The following is a 21,001-nucleotide window of genomic DNA, read 5'->3' as shown; positions in this document are numbered from 1 at the left end:
CGTTCTGTTAAACTAATGAAATACTAAGAAATGTTTTTTTTGTTTGTTAAGTTCCTTAAATCTCCTGAGAATGTTCAAAGCCAAGCAACTATCTTGTACCATTCCCAGAATGTTGTGGGAAGGTTGTATGCAAAATAACCATAAGACAACCACACTCTAACCAAGATCTAAGGTTCTCAGAACGTTATGTGCTAGCTGGGAGGCTACCCTAAATTGGGTCCCTTGTCTAAATTCTAGCCTAGGCCTACTGTAGGCAAGTAAGCATGAGTCTAAATTGTGTAACACTGTTTATCAGTGCGGTCAGCAGTAGGCTAATAGTTAAAAATATTGGGCTAGTAATTGAAAGGTTGCTGGTTCGTATTCTCGAGAGAACTAGGTGAAAAACTGTATGTGCCTTTGAGCAGGCACTTAACCCTAGTTGCTCTGGATAAGTGAGTCTGCTAAATGACGTGAATGTAAAGTACAATGTAGGCTAGTTGTCAGTCAGGAATTATGGGTTTCCTCAAGGGTAAATAAACATCTTCAACTCTTTCATCTTGTCAGGGCGGAGTGGAGGGAAAGGGAGGACTCACCAGCTAATACGGGAATCGCCCCGTAAAAGAAGGTCACACTGATTATTCTTTTGTGTGTGTGTGTGTGTGTGTGTATTTACTGGAAGAACTTCGGAGCGGAGGAGGTGGAGCCTTACGAATATCAGCTCTATAAGCTCTATAGACTACTCGTTGGTCGCTGTAACACAACTACCTCCGGTTGCTGGATAGAGAAAGAAGGAGACAGTATTGTTTATTATCTATTGCACTTGCTTTGGTAATGTAAACATGTTTCCCATGCCAATAAAGCCCTTTGAATTGAATTGAGAGAGAATAAGAATGGGGGGGGTGGGGGCGACGTCTTTACCGACAATAGCCTACTACGGACCCGTTCCTCTGTCGGTTAGAAGAGACAGGAGTTAATGACCAAGTTTATAAATGATTTAACTCGGGGACTTTGGATATTTTCTCCCCCCGGAGAGGAACGCTGGAGCCCGAGACAGGAACCGTCTCCAAGGTAAATAAACAGGCTCCATACCCGGTGCTTTGACCGTTACTCTATGGTGCGTAAAATAGCATAGTGCATGTGTGCATTGTGCAATTGGGCAAAACGTTATCATAATGGCGATATGGTGAGCTTTTAGGGCTCGAGCAATTGCCTCTAAAACATCCTAGGGAGACAGCACTACTACGAACAGCAGGCGGTAATGGCGCAATGCAGAACAGTACTCCTATTTGGGACACACGCTAGGCTATATAGTCTACTCATTCTCCTTATTTCAGATAGCATTGTCTATTTCTGCGTTTTCGTTTTAAGTCATGTTTCTATTCTGTGGCTGGAAGAGGCTCCAGCTTGGCACAGACGGAGGCCGTGTTTCACAGATGCATAGCGGGCAGTTATGGCGCCGCTTCGAGTAACAACAAGAGGCGGTCCTGGAGAATGAAGATCCATCCATTATTGTGCCGGGCACGTTCCGTCTCGCTCCAAATGCAACGACCAGCAGCACAGTGAGACCGCCAGACCAGACCCATCCGGGGTAGCCAATTTACTGTGAAACCGGAGAACCATAGCCGCTCTGCTGGTGCGAGCAGGCTGCATGGGAATGAGGTTGTTTATTCAGAATGGACCGGGACTCATTCATAAAACTCGGTATACTGAGAATCCCCCCGGGGGAGGGGGGGGGGGATTGAATCGTCTGACTGTATGCTGGAGATAGAGATAATATGTTTAATGCAGCCTATGATGTACACTGAACAAAAATACAAACGCAACATGTTGTTCCCATGTTTGTTTAACTAGGCAAGTCAGTTAAGAACAAATTCTTATTTACAATGACGGCCTAGGAACAGTGGGTTACCTGCCTTGTTCAGGGACAGAAAGACAGATTTTTACCTTGTCAGCTCGGGGATTCGATATAGCAATCTTTCGGTTACCGGCCCAACGATCTAACCACTATTCTACCAGCCACCCCAAATGTTTCTTGAGTTGAAATAAAAAAATCCCAGAAATGTTCAAAACACACAAAAAACGTATTTCTCTAAGTGTTTATGCACAAATGTGTTTACATCCCTGTTAGTGAGCATTTCTCCTTTGTCAAGATAATCCATCCACCTGACTGGTGTGGCATATCAACAGCGTGGTTACAGCATGATCATTACACAGGTGCACCTTGTGCTGGGGGCAATAAAAGGCCGCTCTAAAATGTGCCGTTTTGTCACACAACACATTATTGTTTTTTATTTGTAATACATTTTCAAACATTTTTCTAAAAACCTGCTTTTGCTTTGTCATTGTGGGGTATTGTCTGTAGATTGATGAGGAAAAACAATAATTGAATCCATTTTAGAATAAGGCTGTAACGTAACAAAATGTGGAAAAAGTGAGGGTTCTGAATACTTTCCGAATGCACTGTGTGTGTATATATACGCTGAACAAAATATAAACGCAACATTTAACAATTTCAAAGATTTTACTGAGTTACAGTTCATATAAGATAACCAGTCAATTTAATACATGAATTAAGACCTAATCTTTGGATTTCACATGACTGGGCAGGAGTGCAACCATGGGTGGGCCTTGGATGGCATAGGCCCACCCACTTGGCAGCCAGGCCCACCCACTCGGGAGCCAGGCACAACCAATAAGAAAAAAAAATCTCTAAAAAAGGGTTTTATTACAGATATAAATATTCAGACCCTTTGCTATGAGACTCAAAATTGTGCTCAGGTTCATCCTGTTTCCATTGATCATCCTTGAGATTTTTCTATAACTTGATTGGAGTCCACCTGTGGTATATTAAATTGATTGCACAGCCACACACCTGTCTATATAAGGTCCCACATTTGACAGTGCATGTCGGTGCACGTCAGAGCAAAAACCAAGCCATGAGGTCGAAGGAATTGTCCGTAGAGCTCCGAGACAGGATTGTGTCGAGGCACCAATCTGGGGAAGGGTACCAAAAAAATGTCAGCTGCATTGAAGGTCCCCAAGAACACAGTGGCCTCCATCATTCTAAATGGAAGAAGTTTGGAACCACCAAGACACTTTCTAGAGCTGGCCGTCCGGCCAAACTGATCAATCGGGGTAGAAGAGCCTTGGTCAGGGAGATGACCAAGAACCCGATGGTCACTCTGACAGAGCTCAATAGTTTCTCTGTGGAGATGGTTGTCCTTCTGGAAGGTTATCCCATCTCTGCATCACTCCACCAATCAGGCCTTTATGGTAGAGTGGCCAGACGGAAGTAACTCCTAAGTAAAAGGCACATGACAGCCGGCTTGAAGTTTGCCAAAAGGACTCTAAGAACAGGAGAAACAAGATGAAACCAAGATTGAACTCTTTGGCCTGAATGCCAAGCGTCACGTCTGGAGGAAACCTGGCACCATCCCTACGGTGAAGCATGGTGGTGGCAGCATCATGCTGTGGGGATGTTTTTCAGCGGCAGGGACTGGGAGACTAGTCAGGATTGAGGGAAAGATGAACAGAGCAAAGTACAGAGAGATCCTTGATGAAAACTTGCTCCAGAGCGCTCAGGACCTCAGACTGGGGCGAAGGTTCAACTTCCAACAGGACAATGACCCTGAGCACACAGCCAAGACAACGCAGGAGTGGCTTCGGGACAAGTCTCTGAATGTCCTTGAGTGGCCCAGCCAGAGCCCGGACTTGAACCCGATCGTACATCTCTGGAGAGACCTGAAAATAGCTGTGCAGCGACTCTCCCCATCCAACCTGACAGAGCTTGAGAGAATCTGCAGAGAAGAATGTGATACTCCCCAAATACAGGTGTGCCAAGCTTGTGGCGTCATACCCAAGAAGACTTGCGGATGTAATCGCTGCCAAAGGTGCTTCAACAAAGTACTGAGTAAAGGGTCTGAATACTTATGTAAATGTGATATTTCAGTTTCTAAAAACCTGTTTTCGCTTTGTCATTATGGGGTATTGTGTGTAGATTGATGAGAGGGGAAAAAAACTATTTAATCCATTTTAGAATAAGGCTGTAACGTAACAAAATGTGGAAAAAGTCAAGGTGTCTGACTACTTTCCGAAGGCACTGTGTGTGTGTATATGTGTGTGAGATATATATAAATATATATATACAGTGAGGGAAAAAAGTATTTGATCCCCTGCTGATTTTGTACGTTTGCTCACTGACAAAGAAATTATCAGTCTATAATTTTAATGATAGGTTTATTTGAACAGTGAGACACAGAATAACAACAAAAAATCCAGAAAAACACATGTCAAAAATGTTATATATTGATTTGCATTTTAATGAGGGAAATAAGTATTTGACCCCTCTGCAAAACATGACTTAGTACTTGGTGGCAAAACCCTTGTTGGCAATCACAGAGGTCAGACGTTTCTTGTAGTTGGCCACCAGGTTTGCACACATCTCAGGAGGGATTTTGTCCCATTCCTCTTTGCAGATCTTCTCCAAGTCATTAAGGTTTCGAGGCTGACGTTTGGCAACTCGAACCTTCAGCTCCCTCCACAGATTTTCTATGGGATTAAGTTCTGGAGACTGGCTAGGCCACTCCAGGACCTTAATGTGCTTCTTCTTGAGCCACTCCTTTGTTGCCTTGGCCGTGTGTTTTGGGTCATTGTCATGCTGGAGTACCCATCCACGACCCATTTTCAATGCCCTGGCTGAGGGAAGGAGGTTCTCACCCAAGATTTGACGGTACATGGCCCCGTCCATCGTCCCTTTGATGCGGTGAAGTTGTCCTGTCCCCTTAGCAGAAAAACACCCCCAAAGCATAATGTTTCCACCTCCATTTTTGACGGTGGGGATGGTGTTCTTGGGGTCATAGGCAGCATTCCTCCTCCTCCAAACACGGCGAGTTGAGTTGATGCCAAAGAGCTCCATTTTGGTCTCATCTGACCACAACACTTTCACCCAGTTGTCCTCTGAATCATACAGATGTTCTTTGGCAAACTTTAGACGGGCATGTATATGTGCTTTCTTGAGCAGGGGGACCTTGCGGGTGCTGCAGGATTTCAGTCCTTCACGGCGTAGTGTGTTACCAATTGTTTTCTTGGTGACTATGGTCCCAGCTGCCTTGAGATCATTGACAAGATCCTCCCGTGTAGTTCTGGGCTGATTCCTCACCGTTCTCGTGATCATTGCAACTCCACGAGGTGAGATCTTGCATGGAGCCCCAGGCCGAGGGAGATTGACAGTTCTTTTGTGTTTCTTCCATTTGCGAATAATCACACCAAATGTTGTCACCTTCTCACCAAACTGCTTGGCGATGGTCTTGTAGCCCATTCCAGCCTCGTGTAGGTCTACAATCTTGTCCCTGACATCCTTGGAGAGCTCTTTGGTCTTGGCCATGGTGGAGAGTTTGGAATCTGATTGATTGATTGCTTCTGTGGACAGGTGTCTTTTATACAGGTAACAAGCTGAGATTAGGAGCACTCCCTTTAAGAGTGTGCTCCTAATCTCAGCTCATTATCTGTATAAAAGACACCTGGGAGCCAGAAATCTTTCTGATTGAGAGGGGGTCAAATACTTATTTCCCTCATTAAAATACAAATCAATTTATATCATTTTTGACATGCGTTTTTCTGGATTTTTTGTTGTTATTCTGTGTCTCACTGTTCAAATAAACCTACCATTAAAATTATAGACTGATCATTTCTTTGTCAGTGGGCAAACGTACAAAATCAGCAGGGGATCAAATACTTTTTTCCCTCACTGTATATATATAAAAACACGGTTTGTTATGAATGAAGTTTTTCAATAGAGATAACTCTCACTCTCTCTCTGCAGCTGTCTGCAGTGGGTGGTCTCTCTGAGGTCCTCTCTGGACTGCTCCTCAGTGTCTTCACTCTGGGAATCACGTCCGCTACCCTATTCCTCCCCTCCTCCCTCACGTCCTCTCCCCTCCTCCCCCCACACGTCCTCACCCTTCCTCCTCCCCTCCTCCCTCACGTCCTCTCCCTTTCTCCTCCCCTCCTCCATCACAACTCACCTCCTCCCCTTGTACCTCCTCCCCCCTCCCTGCTCTGGACCCCCCACCCCTCGGTCAGCAAGCCGAGCAGGGGGGGTCAGGGCGCCATGGTAACCCATAGCAGGCACGACCCCCCCAGCCATGAGCAGCGTTACCCACCCAGAGGCCAGAGGTCAGGGGTCAGACGTTCACCCCCTGCGCTACAAACCCTTCAGCTCGCACGCACACTACCAACAGGCCAGTTCAACTCTGTCATCATGTGGCAGCTCCACATGTACTATATGCAAACTAGCTAGCCTCTTACTAAATGCTAACCCATCATCATCATTATTCCTCTCAGTCTCAGATGGTTTGTCTAATTGTTATCATTACAGCATCATATATTATAGTTCCTCTGCCAGGTGCTGTGTGTATAGTATATTTGATGTACCTACTTTGCATAAATGAAACAATTGTTATATTAAAACCTATTATTTCCCCATGTTCCAGGTGCTGTGTGCGGTGCGTAAGTTACAGGAGAGTGGGTTCTACTGGGGTGCGGTGGGGGGTCGTGAGGCCAGCGCTCTACTCCGCTCCCAGCCCCCCGGGACCTTCCTGGTCCGAGACTCCTCCGACCACCACTACTTCTTCACACTGTCGGTCCAGACGGCTCGTGGGACCAAGAACCTCCGGATCCACAGCCAGGGGGGAAGCTTTTACCTGCAGCCCGACCCCCACTGCACGCACACGCCCCCGCGTTTCGACTGTGTGCTCAAACTGATTGGACACTACATGGGGAAGGAGGGAGGTGGAGGAGGAGATAGGGAGGCCGGGGTAAGGACAGGGGGAGGCATGGCTGCGGCTGCAGGGGAGACTGTGGGGACAGGGAGTTTGTATCTGATCCACTCTGGGGGAGAGAAGGTTCCGTTGGAGCTGCGTCGACCCCTCCCCTCCTCCCTGTCCTCCCTCCAGCACCTGTGTAGAAGGACCCTGAACGGACACCTGGGGGGCCCGGATCCCCCCGACACACACCAGCTCCCTCACACTCTAAGAGACTTCTTGGCGGAGTACGATGCTCCCATCTAACACACACACACACACACAGTTCAGTTTGGGGGTTTCCCCGTCTTACGGTTGAGGATAGGATTTGGAGAGGGTAAGCTGATCCTAGATCGATGCCACTGCTTTCCTATCAAGTGGATCCTCATATAGGTAGCCATGGATACGCCTCTCCTGGAGAGACTGTCAATGGGAGTCAGGAAAACGCTGGGGGTCAAAGGTTGTTGCCCTGTCAGCCAGTTAGCCGTTCTCCCAGCGGAAGCTGTGATTGGGTAGTCAAAAAGATTAAAGTGACGCAGACAGTGAACGTGCACACACGCAAGCAAACACACACACACATGCAAGCAAACACACACACACACGCAAGCAAACACACACACACGCAAGCAAACACACACACACGCAAGCAAACACACACACGCAAGCAAACACACACAGACACACACGCAAGCAAACACACACACACACACGCAAGCAAACACACACACACGCAAGCAAACACACACGGAAGCAAACACACACTTTAGCAAGGGCTTTAGGAGTGTTGTCAGAAAGGTTTCCTGTGGGTTTGTTGTGCTGCTGTGGCTGAGGAACAGCTCTTTCTGTTGATTAGCAGAAGCTTACCTCTCCTCTTTCTCCTGTCTGACATGTAAAATGGGTTGACTGGATTGAGAGGGAGAGAGAGAGGGAGAGAGAGAGAGGGATTGAAGTATAATGAGAGAAAAGGAGAGAGAGGGTGGGGAGTATGGCAGTGAATGTCAAACGAGGGGCCATAGCAGAGTGAATGTGTTTGTGTGCATGGTGTCGTACACATTTCCACTGCTGCATGCCAACTAGCATGGCCTCATAGGAAGGTGTGAGGGATCATGGCTGACAACAGCCTCTAGCCTCACACACATAGACACACACACACACACAGAGATACACACACACACAGATAGACACACACACAGGCACACATACAGCTATACTGCAGCTTTGGAAGCTCTTCTGTTAGAATGTGATGGAGGTGCCCCTGTCTCTCCCTCTTGTCTTTACCCCCCCCCCCCCCCACATATCTCTCTGAGAACAGGAGTTGTGACAGTGAGTCTGAGCAGACCACTGTTAGTCAGACAAAAGCCCTGGCAGACAACCAAAGCTAACAGTGGATCTTATTATAGTCCCAGGGGGCCGGCAGGCAGACAGACAGACAGACAGACAGGCAGGCAGGCAGGCAGGCAGGCAGGCAGGCAGGCAGGCAGGCAGGCAGGCAGGCAGGCAGGCAGGCAGACAGACAGACAGACAGACAGACAGACAGACAGACAGACAGGCAGGCAGGCAGGCAGGCAGACAGACAGGCAGAAACAACAACGGGTGTGTCCCAAATAGCACCCTATTCCCTTTATAGTGCATTACTTTGGGACCGTGTGGACTCTGGTCAAAAGTAGTTCACTATAGGAAATAGGTTGCCATTTGAGACACAGGCAGAAACAACTACAACTGAAGCAGAACATAGTCAGAAGTCGAGTGAGAGAGGTTAGGAAAGGGTGAGGAAAGAGTGAGGAAGACAAGTAGGGGTGAGGCTGGGGGAGAGGGGGAGAGGTGAGGAAAGAGTGAGGAAGACAAGTAGGGGTGAGGCTAGGGGAGAGGGGGAGAGGTTAGAGATGGTTTTCAGACCACAGAGACGTTGACAACCCCTTCATTTGGTCTGATGATGATGGTAGTGATGATGATGATGATGATGATGACGAAGACGTGATAATAATGATTTTGATGATGATGTAGTGTTACGCTGAATCCATGTCTTCCTGATAGAAGTCTAATTAGTAGAAGATCAACGTTTGTCATTTTTAACATTTACTAACAACATAATGTTTACATGTGTCGCATCAGCCCAGCTACATGTGAAGTACTCGTCTTTCATAAAGACTGCTCATAACCTCGCCACTAGACTGGCAGACAGGGCAAACTATCTGGAACAAAAAAAACTAAAAGCATTACAAAATAGAAATGAATAAAGGAACTTTGCACATATTTATATTTCTAAGATATTTCAATGCTTAATATTAAAGCACACTTTTTTGTAACCAAATTGAACCGATTCTCTTTGTGCCTCTTCATTTATGTAGGATTACACGTCTGTCTGTCTGTGTGCGATTTAATTAACACTTTAACTGAATGTGGTGTCAATTTAAACCCCTCTGATGTTAACCCCTCTAGAATCAACTCTCAGATATAACACTTTTTTACCTCAACACGAGATTTTAACACCTGCAAATTTGCTTTGTGGGGAACACGTGAAACATTTCTCTGGTAATGTGCAGTGTACTGAACTGTAGTGTGTGTGTGTGTGTGTGTGTGTGTGTGTGTGTGTGTCTGTGTGTCTGTGTGTGTGTGTCTGTGTGTGTGTGTGTGTTTTGAGAGGGAGAAAGAGGTGAGGGGGTCAGAGAGAATTAGTGTATGTAAGGTCAGAGAGGTGAAAGGTTCCCCGTGGGAGAGATTTATGATGGTCTGTGGTTAGCACTGTGTAAAAGGTGTACGTAAGGGTCTGGGTGGAGAATTTCTCAATAGTGTGAGTAACTCTCTCTCTCTCTCTCCCCCAATTCAATTCAAATGGCTTTATTGGCATGGGAAATATGTTTATATTGCCAAGGCAACTGAAATAGAGAATAAACAAAAGTGAAATAAACTATCTCTCTCTTTCTCACACACACAGTTAGACGGTGTTACAAGTGCTATGGTTTAGAAATACACTATGAGGTTTCCTGTACACATTCACACAACTGAGAATGAATAACCACAATCACACTTACACAGAACATCTCTCCACTTTCTCACATCATAAAGGAAAAAACACACAACTACAGATGTAGGATTTTAATTTGAGCCAGTTTGCTACAGCAGGAAAATAATCCTGCAGCAACAGGATATGTGGATTATAATGAATGGATTTTTTTTGTAGGGGTTGATACATTTTTCTGTAGGGAAAATCAAGTCTGGAATTGTAAAGTGGAAATTGCTAACTTTAGAAGCCTTTTCAAACCTTGAATACACTACATGTTTGCATTTTCCTGCTATGCAAGAAAATTACTGCAACAACAGGATGATAAAATTAAGATACGGCATTTGTACACAGTTTCATTTCTAAACTTGTGGTTTCTACCTCAAGATTTTCATGAGAGAAATCATGTTACTTTCCAAATTCACACAACCAGTTTAGATGTACGCACGCACGCGCGCGCACGCACGCACGCACGCACACACACACACACACACACACACACAAACCTTCACACAAAGCTTTACCGCTAGTGCCTCCCCTTCTCCATAAACCTCTGATTACATCATTGATTGACAGGGTCAGCAACATTGACGGGAATAGGGCCATAAACTATTACAGTAATGTTTACTATCTGGCTCCCATCAGGAAGACTCTCTACTTCCTGGTTCAAACAAATACAAAGACCGCACTGTGTTAGGCAATTCCCAGAGCCCTGCATGATAACAATACCCAGTGCACAACATGACAGCAACAGCCTTGCAGACAATGCATTATGTTTTTCATGACAACATGACTAGGAAATACTCTGGGCCCTAATGTCAAAGATGAGATATAACTAAATGTTTTGTTGCCAAGGAGATATCTAGAATAACACAACTCATATGTATAACACAGTCCCTAGTCAGTGGGGTCCAGTCTATCAGTAAATACACTCTGTTTGAATTTTATTGTGCAAGCGCATTGTAAGTACATTCCATATCCATTAGGGACATATTCAGAGAGAGAGAGAGCGAGAGAAAGAGACAGAGAAAGAAAGAGACAGAGAAAAGAGAGAGAGAGACAGAGAAAGAGACAGAGAAAGAAAGAAAGAGAGAGAGAATGAAAGAGACAGAGAAAGAAAGAGAAAGAGAGATGACCCACACCTACAAAAGCAACAAACCACAGGCAGGTCAAAAAAACAAAGAGGGGTTCCCCGATGCATTTAGTTGTTTCAGGCAACCCCTCCCACAAAACACATACACACAGCAGTAGGCTTGCTCTGGGCTGTACCTAACAGGAAAGGAATGCAGTGGGCTTTTACACATCTGGCCTGAGGGCCTACGGGGATAGTAATGTGCAGTGAACTGTAGTGTGTGTGAGAGAGAGTGAGTGAGCGAGAGAGAGAGAGAGAGAGAGAGATTGAGGGATAGAGACAGAGAGAGAGAGAGAAAGAGAAAGAGAGAGAAAGAGAGCGAGAGAAAGAGAAAGAGAGCGAGAGAAAGAGAGAGAGAGAAAGAGAGAGAGAGAGAGCTCCTGAGTTCTTCTGCAAAATTATAGAATTAGAGTTGGATAAATGTAGATTAACAGTTTTTATCACAAGGACTTATACAACATACTAACCTCAACATCAAATCCTTCAATCCAAATCCAAATTCCATACCTAAAATCTTGATTTTGGACAAAATTACCTGAATGGACTATCAAGAAACAAAAACTTCTAACAAGCCAAAACCTGCAGAAGAAACACAGCGGAACATGGAAATACCATCCAACACAAAACACAACAATGCAAAAGAGGGACTATCGTGGTCTGCTTGAAACATGTTGGTATTACAGACTCGGTGAGAGAGAGGTTGAAAATGTCCGTGACAACACTTGCCAGTTGGTCAGCGAATGCTCGGAGTACAATTCTTGGTAATCCGTCTGGCCCTGCAGCCTTGTGAATGTTGACCTGTTTAAAGGTCTTACTCACATCGGCTACGGAGAGCGTGATCACACAGTCGTCCGGAACAGCTGGTGCTCTCATGCATGCTTCAGTGTTGCTTGCCTCGAAGCGCCCATAGTCATTTAGCTCGTCTGGTAGGCTCGTGTCACTGGGCAGCTCGCAGCTGTGCTTCCATTTGTAGTCCGTAATAGTTTGCAAGCCCTGCCACATCCGATGAGTATCGGAGCCGGTGTAGTACGATTTAATCTTTGTCCTGTATTGATGCTTTGCCTGTTTGATGGTTCGTCGGAGGGCATAGCGGGATTTCTTCTAAGCATCCGGGTTAGAGTCCCGCTCCTTGAAAGCGGCAGCTCTATCCTTTAGCTCAGTGCGGATGTTGCCAATAATCCATGGCTTCTGGTTGGGGTATGTACGTACGGTCATTTTTGGGACAACATCGACGCACTTATTGATGAAGCTAGTGACTGATGTGGTGATCAACTTTAGTAGAAAAACAGTTCTTGAGGGCTGTTTGCGATTTCGTTCATACCGGTGAACCGGTGTTTGAGTGGTGTGGTTGCAATATCAACAGTCCCTTATCTCTGCTATATCATTTAACATAAAACTAAGTTTATGTTGTATACAGCGCAATGGACATACTGTATAATGCCTAATGTCTCAAGAAAGGCTGTCTGAGTTGGCAATACTCAGTATAGAAAACAGTCGGCCTGCAACCTGCAAGGACTTATACAGGATACTAACCTCAACATTCAAACAGTCATTCCAATTCACAATTCCATACCTAAAACCTTTATTTTGTACAAAATAACCTGAATGGACTACTACCACCAAGGACTATCAAGAAAAACAAAAACTTCTAACAAGCCAAAACCTGCAGAAGGAGCCCAGCGGAACATGGAAATACCATCCAACACAACATTGCGTGAGTAATGCGTGAGTAATGTTCAGTCTGAACCTACTTTCTGAAGCCATAAAGTAAAAGACAATAATCTCTATGTAATTTTGTTATATTAAGCTTAATAAATAAGTCTTCTAAGCTGCTAGGACAGAACTGACCTGGCTGCTACTTCAATTAGCACTGAAGTGTGAAGTGACGCCTCCAACTCAATCATCAAGTTTGCAGACGACGCAACAGTAGTAGGCCTGATGACCAAGAAATTACGAAACAGCCTACAGGGAGGAGGTGAGGGCTTTGACTTGGCACTTAAAACCCTCACAAACTTTGACAGATGCACAATTGAGAGCATCTTGTCGGGCGGTATCACCGCCTGGTACGGCAACTGCACCACCCGCAACCGCAAAGCTCTCCAGAGGGTGGTGCGGTCAGCCTGACGCATCACCAGGGGCAAACTACCTGCCCTCCAGGTCACCTACAGCACCCGATGACACCGGAAGGCCAAAAAGATAATCAAGGACAATAACCACCCGAACCACTGCCTGTTCACCCCGCTATCATCCAAAAGCCGAGGGCAGTACAGGTGCATCAAAGCTGGGACCGAGAGACTGAAAAACAGCTTCTATCTCAAGGCCATCTGACTGTTAAATAGCCATCACTAACATTGCTCGTCCAAATATTTATATATTCTTAATTCCATTCCTCTGCTTTAGATGTGCGTATTGTGTGTATTGTTGTGAAATTGTTAGATTTTACTTGTTAGATATTACTGCACTGTTGGAGCTACACCCGCTACACCCGCAATAACATCTGCATGTGGCCAATACAATTGGATTTGATTTGAAATGAGAGGTGTGAAAACTATTGAGCCTAATGGCAGGAGAGCTTCACAGCCCCCTCCTCCCCCAAATGCAGAGGGCTTTGAAGCCCCCATGGCTTATCCCTGTGCAGAGGTAATTACAATACAGTACCTCATGGATATAAAAAATTACATGGCACGGAATATGTAAAAATTAAAAAGCTCCTCAAGGACAATCCAGAGACACTATTTGCTGACTGCTACAAAGAGGGGAACGTAAGCAACTTACCCAAAGAGTGTTTTGGCCCAGGGTGGAAACTCAGAATACTAGACATTGAGGAAATTGAAACAACCTCTGTCAACGTGTACAAGTCTGGGACAGTAATGGTGCAGGGTATCCCCCCCCCAACAGGACCCGGTGGGCAGAAGGTGGAGATGGACGGCTTCTCTACGGACTGAGGTGAGAGAACTTAAAGAGGCACACATGGCACTGAAGGAACTGAAGGAGGAGGTGAGAAAGGTAAGTTGTGACAGAGAGCAGGACACTCCCCCAGAGAAGCCAACAGAACAGCCCACCTCAGCCCGGACCACAACCTCAACACCACATTGGGACAGACAACACAGGACCCACCAACCCAACAGACCCCACCCCCTCCCGACAGCCCCCCTGTCAGCTCCCCTGATAGGCTTCTGGACAACCCCCAGACATCCACTGAGGACACACAAAAGCCAGAGATTGTGCTGCTCATTGACTCAAAAGGCAAATATACTGCTCAAAAAAATAAAGGGAACACTTAAACAACACATCCTAGATCTGAATGAAAGAAATAATCTTATTAAATACTTTTTTCTTTACATAGTTGAATGTGCTGACAACAAAATCACACAAAAATAATCAATGGAAATCCAATTTATCAACCCATGGAGGTCTGGATTTGGAGTCACACTCAAAATTAAAGTGGAAAACCACACTACAGGCTGATCCACCTTTGATGTAATGTCCTTAAAACAAGTCAAAATGAGGCTCAGTAGTGTGTGTGGCCTCCACGTGCCTGTATGACCTCCCTACAACGCCTGGGCATGCTCCTGATGAGGTGGCGGATGGTCTCCTGAGGGATCTCCTCCCAGACCTGGACCAAAGCATCCGACAACTCCTGGACAGTCTGTGGTGCAACGTGGCATTGGTGGATGGAGCGAGACATAATGTCCCTGATGTGGTCAATTGCATTCAGGTCTGGGGAACGGGCGGGCCAGTCCATAGCATCAATGCCTTCCTCTTGCAGGAACTGCTGACACACTCCAGCCACATGAGGTCTAGCATTGTCTTGCATTAGGAGGAACCCAGGGCCAACCGCACCAGCATATGGTCTCACAAGGGGTCTGAGGATCTCATCTCGGTACCTAATGGCAGTCAGGCTACCTCTGGCGAGCACATGGAGGGCTGTGCGGACCCCAAATAAATGCCACCCCACACCATGACTGACCCACCGCCAAACAGGTCATGCTGGAGGATGTTGCAGGCAGCAGAACGTTCTCTACGGCGTCTCCAGACTCTGTCACGTCTGTCACGTGCTCAGTGTGAACCTGCTTTCATCTGTGAAGAGCACAGGGCGCCAGTGGCGAATTTGCCAATCTTGGTGTTCTCTGGCAAATGCCAAACGTCCTGCACGGTGTTGGGCTGTAAGCCCAACCCCCACCTGTGGACGTCGGGCCCTCATACCACCCTCATGGAGTCTGTTTCTGACCGTTTGAGCAGACACATGCACATTTGTGGCCTGCTGGAGGTCATTTTGCAGGGCTCTGGCAGTGCTTCTCCTGCTCCTCCTTGCACAAAGGCGGAGGTAGCGGTCCTGCTGCTGGGTTGTTGCCCTCCTACGGCCTCCTCCACGTCTCCTGATGTACTGGCCTGTCTCCTGGTAGCGCCTCCATGCTCTGGACACTACACTGACAGACACAGCAAACCTTCTTGCCACAGCTCGCATTGATGTGCCATCCTGGATGAGTTGCACTACCTGAGCCACTTGTGTGGGTTGTAGACTCCGTCTCATGCTACCACTAGAGTGAAAGCACCGCCAGCATTCAAAAGTGACCAAAACATCAGCCAGGAAGCATAGGAACTGAGAAGTGGTCTGTGGTTACCACCTGCAGAACCACTCCTTTATTGGGGGTGTCTTGCTAATTGCCTATAATTTCCACCTGTTGTCTATTCCATTTGCACAACAGCATGTGAAATGTATTGTCAATCAGTGTTGCTTCCTAAGTGGACAGTTTTGATATTACAGAAGTGTGATTGACTTGGAGTTACATTGTGTTGTTTAAGTGTTCCCTTTATTTTTTTGAGCAGTGTACATTCAAGAGGATAAACTTTTTCCCAAACACAAAGTGGCTAAACTCTGGGTCACAAACACTAGACATGCCCTGGAGCTGTTGTCAGAGGACAGACTAGGGTCCCCAGCCACATCATAACTCACACGGGCACAAATAATCCGAGGGCCCAGCAGGAATGGGTGGCCACAGCATTCAAGGGAGTGATTGAAAAAGCTTCTTCACCCTGCTACCACGAACATACTTTCACCCTGCCACCATACAGCAGGTGAATGCAAGCATTTCACGAGACTGTGCCTCAAAACCTAATGTCTACATGGCCCACCACTCCACCCTGGACTTGAACAGCCTTTACGACCAGGTCCACCTCTACAAGGCAGTGTGATGGAAATGTTATACATGTGCTTTTCTAATATCCAATTTCTGTGTTCATGCAAGTGACTGATTGAACGAATCCTCACTCCTCAGTATCTGCAATTTGGCAGTATGCCCAGACCTTGTTTGGAGAACAAAAGTTTCAAGGTCTCAGTTTAGAGAGAAGAAGCCTTGTGAGGTTTTGGTCTGTCACATGTTATAAACCAGTATTGGTCGGTCTTACTCCATGTGTAACTCTGTGTTTTTGTTTTTTGGTCGCACTGCTTTGCTTTATCTTGGCCAGGTCGCAGTTGTAAATGAGAACTTGTTCTCAACTGGCCTACCTGGTTAAATAAAGGTGAAATAAAAAATAAAAAATGCAGTGTATGATATACCATTGTGTAGCTCTGTCTCTCTGCTTTTATCCAATCTAAAAAACACAATTTCAAATGTTGTTACTTAATAAAACCTGTTGGGGCTAGGGGGCAGTATTTGCACGGCCGGATAAAAAACGTACCCGATTTAAACTGGTTACTACTCTTGCCCAGAAATGAGAATATGCATATAATTAGTAGATTTGGATAGAAAACACTCTAAAGTTTCTAAAACTGTTTGAATAGTGTCTGTGAGTATAACAGAACTCATATGGCAAAACCTGAGAAGATTCCATACAGGAAGTGCCCTGTCTGACAATTTGTTCTCCTTCTGCGGCATCTCTATCGAAAATACAGCATCTCTGCTGTAACGTGACATTTTCTAAGGCTTCCATTGGCTCTCAGAAGGCGCCAGAAAGTGGAATGACGTCTCTCCTGTCTCTGGGCAAAAAACAGCAGGAGATTTTGTGAGTGGTCAGGCTGAGAACAGTGACACTGGAGATGCGCATTCATGAAAATTCTCAATTTTTTTCTTTCAGCCTTTGAATGAACACAACGTCGGTTGGAATATTATCGCTATTTTACGAGAAAAATAGCATAAAAATTGATTTTAAACAGCGTTTGACATGCTTCGAAGTACGGTAATGGAATATTTAGATTTTTTTTGTCACGAAATGCGCTCGCGCGTCACCCTTCGGATACTGACCTGAACGCACGAACAAAACGGAGGTATTTGGATATAACTATGGATTACTTGGAACCAAAACAACATTTGTTGTTGAAGTAGAAGTCCTGGGAGTGCATTCTGACAAAGAACAGCAAAGGTAATCCAATTTTTCTTATAGTAAATCTGAGTTTATTGAGGGCTAAACTTGGTGGGTGTCAAATTAGCTAGCCGTGATGGCCGGGCTATGTACTCAGAATTTTGCAAAATGTGCTTTCGCCGAAAAGCTATTTTAAAATCTGACACCGCGATTACATGAAGGAGTTCTGTATCTATAATTCTTAAAATAATTGTTATGTATTTTGTGAACGTTAATCGTGAGTAATTTAGTAAATTCACCGGAAGTTTGCGGTGGGTATGCTAGTTCTGAACATCACATGCTAATGTAAAAAGCTGGTTTTTGATATAAATATGAACTTGATTGATCAAAGCATGCATGTATTGTATAACATAATGTCCTAGGAGTGTCATCTGATGAAGATCATCAATGGTTAGTGCTGCGTTTAGCTGTGGTTTTGGTTTTTGTGACATATATGCTTGCTTTGAAAATGGCTGTGTGATTATTTTTGGCAGGGTACTCTCCTGACATAATCTAATGTTTTGCTTTCGCTGTAAAGCCTTTTTGAAATCGGACAATGTGGTTAGATTAACGAGAGTCTTGTCTTTAAAATGGTGTAAAATAGTCATATGTTTGAAAAGTTTAAGTTATAGCATTTTTGAGGTATTTGTATTTAGCGCCACGCGATTCCACTGGCTGTTGAATAGGTGGGACGCAAACGTCCCACCTTGCCCAGGGAGGTTAAGACTGAATCAAGGAGGTTGGTCACATATACACCGACAGTAGATATGAGGTTGGTGTAGTTCATGATTTTGGAACATTGTGGAAGAATAGAGGATTTTTGAGCTTGTGTCCTCTCTGTTGGAGCTTGTTCAACTCCCCTCGTTAATCTCGGTGATAAAGTGTCAGGCCCATACTCCCTCTAAAGATAACATTTCTCTGGGGAATGCCAAGGCTGAGTGTGCAGCTAAACGGGCTGCATCCTCTTCTGTTTCCCCCTCCTACAGATGGCAGTAGTTCCAGCTCCCACCAACTTTTTCATTGTTAATTATATCATTGCTTTACAGGCCACGGCTGATGCTTCAGAGAAACGCAAGTGGGCTGGGTGCTGTCATAAGGACGCCTCGGGTGTATGGTTTGATGAGGGGAGCAGACCTGCCATGCCCCGTTGTACATTCCATTTCCTTGCAAAATTGGTCAAGACCATGTGTCATATTGGATATTGTAAATAGATATTGATGTACAGTAGGTTTTACTGTGTTTGTGGAAAATTTCTGAACATTTCTTTTTGGATTTGTATGACTAACAATGTTGGACACGGCATTTCAATATCCCCTGCGTCCCATCCAAGGCCTGAAGAACCCTTTGAACACTTAATGATGGACTTCATTGAGTTGACCCCTTGTGAGGGGAATAAGTATTTTTTGGTGATTGTTGACATGTTTTCTAAATGGATTGAAGCTTTCCCTTGCAGGAGAGACACAGTGGCTGCTGTGGCGAAAGCACTCGTGAGAGAGATCATACCCATCAAAAATATCTTCTGACAATTGTTGAAATTTTGTAAATGAGATTGTTCAATCCCTATCAGAGGATTTGCAGATTGATTTGAGAACTCATTGTGCCATCATCCCCAATCTGTGGGGGTGGTCAAAAGGCCGAACAAATCTCTGAAAATTAAATTAGTCAAATTGATTGGTGAAACAATCCTGACATGGGTGAAAGTGCTTTCATTGGCACTGATGACTATGAGAGGCAGATCCCATACAGTCACTGGTCACTCTCCACAGAAGGTACTGACTGGCCGCCCCATGAGAATGCTGAATACACCTTTTTCCCAGAACAGGTTGTCCCTGCAAGGAATAGAGGAAGACATGGTTAAGTATTGTGTCACCTTAACAGTGTTCTTTAGACTATTTTCCCCCGGGTGAAGGCTTCTTTGCCAAATCTAGCAGGTGGAGGTGAACACTGTTTGAACCAATGTGATTTCGTAGTGGTGAAAGACTTCAGGAGAAAGAGTTGGAAGGACCCCCATTGGAGAGGCCCATACCAATTTCTTCTGACCATCCCCACAGCGGTAAAGGTTGCTGAGAGAAATACCTGGATCCATGTGTCGCACTGAAGACGAGTTCCTGATCCAGAAGATGATGATGGGCCCTCGCCAGTTCCAGTGGTGCAGTGTGGCCCTCCTCTGCATTAGCACAGGAGTGCTAATGAGGACAGTTGGTTGTCCCCTTGTGGGAAACCTAACAGAGGGCAGAAGGAGACCTGAGAGAAGGGGCCAATGAAGGCCCGGAGTAGAGACCCAGAAGTAGATGGTCATCGTCGAAAGAGAGCCCTGCTGGGCCCTCACAACAATGAGGACAATTTGTTCTTGTCTAGAGCAGAAATGGTTTCTAATCTTACATCTGGACATCTGGGTGTGTGGTTTGGGGCAAATTAAGGTAGGAGCAGGTTTACCGCTTGTGGGCGTTAGAGGTAAATCTGACTGTTCAAATAGACTTACCATTCTTAGTGGAAATGCTACGTAGCCCTGACCCCATGACATCCTCTGCATTACAGAACCACACAGGCCCACCATTTGCTAGGCCAGATAATACTTTACTCCCACCCATCTCAGTAGCAGGAGTGATGACAGCTCCTTGGTGTATTACAGGAGAAGGAGGAAATCATTTGGGTGAACTAGAATGTAATTGTACAATGTATCACAATGGATCCAATACCTGTAAGTTAACTGTTAACAATGCCGACACTGGGGAACCTGATAATGTTACTTATGGTATTTCAGTCTATAATGTTATTATCCCTTTAAGAGGAGCTCCGAACGGAACCTACTGGTTGTGTGGGAAATTGGCTTACTATAGCATTCTCCCTCGAACTGGGGAGAGACATGTACTGTAGGGTTTGTGGTGACAGCTATGAGAACCGTTCCGAATAATGAGAGGGATTGGAATGCTTTGTTTAAAGACTACAGACATCCTGGAATGAGGAGAGATAAGAGATCTCTGGCGGACACCACTCACACTCAGGCACCTGCCTCCAGGTTCTTTGGGGTGTTTTTTCCTGGGTATGGGGTTGCATGTGCGTTAGACCAAGTTCATAACATCTCTAGACACATAGAGAAAATTGGCAATGCTACTCCAAATGCCCTGGAAGAATTTAATGGGGAAATTAAAGAATTGCGTAAGTTAGCTCTGCAAAACAGAGAGGCCCTTGACTATTTTTTGGCAGGTCAAGGGGGCACTTGTGCAATCATTGGTGATGAATTTTGTACATTTGTCCCAGATCACTCTTCTAATGTGACTGATCTTGCTGAATACATTGCCTCTGTTGTTAAGAATAATTATCCAAAACCAGATTGGACGCTTGCAACTTGGAATTGGAATCTCTCCTTGGAAGTTGGGGATCCCAAATTGCCCAATGGGCTACAGTGTGTGCTTTTTGTTTAGTTTGCTTAATTGTGTTATTAACAGGCTGTCAGGGGATCTGTGCCTCTCTGGCTGGTAAGATTTCAGCAGCTATCATGTTTTCTGTTCCTCCAGAAGATGGTGAAACTAATGAGCTGCCAACTATGCCAACTAGCTCCCATTTCCCCCTGTAGATACGGACGATGATAATGATTGAAAGTTGTTTTCGTTTAACAAGAATTGTTAAACAACAGGGTTTTATATTTTGACTAAGTTGATGTCCCAGGGACAGTTAGAAAAACATAGGTCAATCTAACCCGATTGTGGTAAGAGATATGGAAACAATGGATAACATTGAGAGATT

General features: G+C 45.3%; 1 protein-coding gene and 1 long non-coding RNA gene across 2 annotated transcripts; both read left to right on the top strand.

The window, feature by feature from the left end:
* The first annotated feature begins 622 nt into the window (after positions 1–622).
* LOC115201647 (suppressor of cytokine signaling 3) lies at positions 623–7,711 on the top strand. Its single transcript, XM_029765448.1, has 3 exons — positions 623–1,047; positions 5,801–6,218; positions 6,471–7,711. The coding sequence occupies exons 2-3, from the start codon at positions 6,123–6,125 to the stop codon at positions 7,044–7,046; spliced, it is 672 nt and encodes a 223-aa protein (XP_029621308.1). The 5' UTR covers positions 623–1,047; positions 5,801–6,122; the 3' UTR covers positions 7,047–7,711.
* A 631-nt stretch (positions 7,712–8,342) lies between these two features.
* LOC115201646 (uncharacterized) lies at positions 8,343–9,687 on the top strand. The gene is made up of 2 exons (XR_003879783.1): positions 8,343–8,600; positions 8,656–9,687. It is a non-coding gene; the product is annotated as an uncharacterized LOC115201646 (long non-coding RNA).
* Positions 9,688–21,001: the final 11,314 nt, after the last annotated feature.

The sequence above is a fragment of the Salmo trutta genome, chromosome 10, assembly GCF_901001165.1.
Source record: "Salmo trutta chromosome 10, fSalTru1.1, whole genome shotgun sequence".
Classification (NCBI taxonomy): Eukaryota; Metazoa; Chordata; class Actinopteri; order Salmoniformes; family Salmonidae; genus Salmo; species Salmo trutta.
This window is presented reverse-complemented; position numbering and strand designations above follow the sequence as displayed.

Bases quoted from the DNA above. Each gene is read 5' to 3' on its own strand.
- LOC115201647 (XM_029765448.1), top strand. From the start codon at position 6,123: ATGAGCAGCGTTACCCACCCAGAGGCCAGAGGTCAGGGGTCAGACGTT. The intron at 6,219-6,470 runs GCCAGTTCAACT...CCCATGTTCCAG, and splicing joins CGCACGCACACTACCAACAG to GTGCTGTGTGCGGTGCGTAA.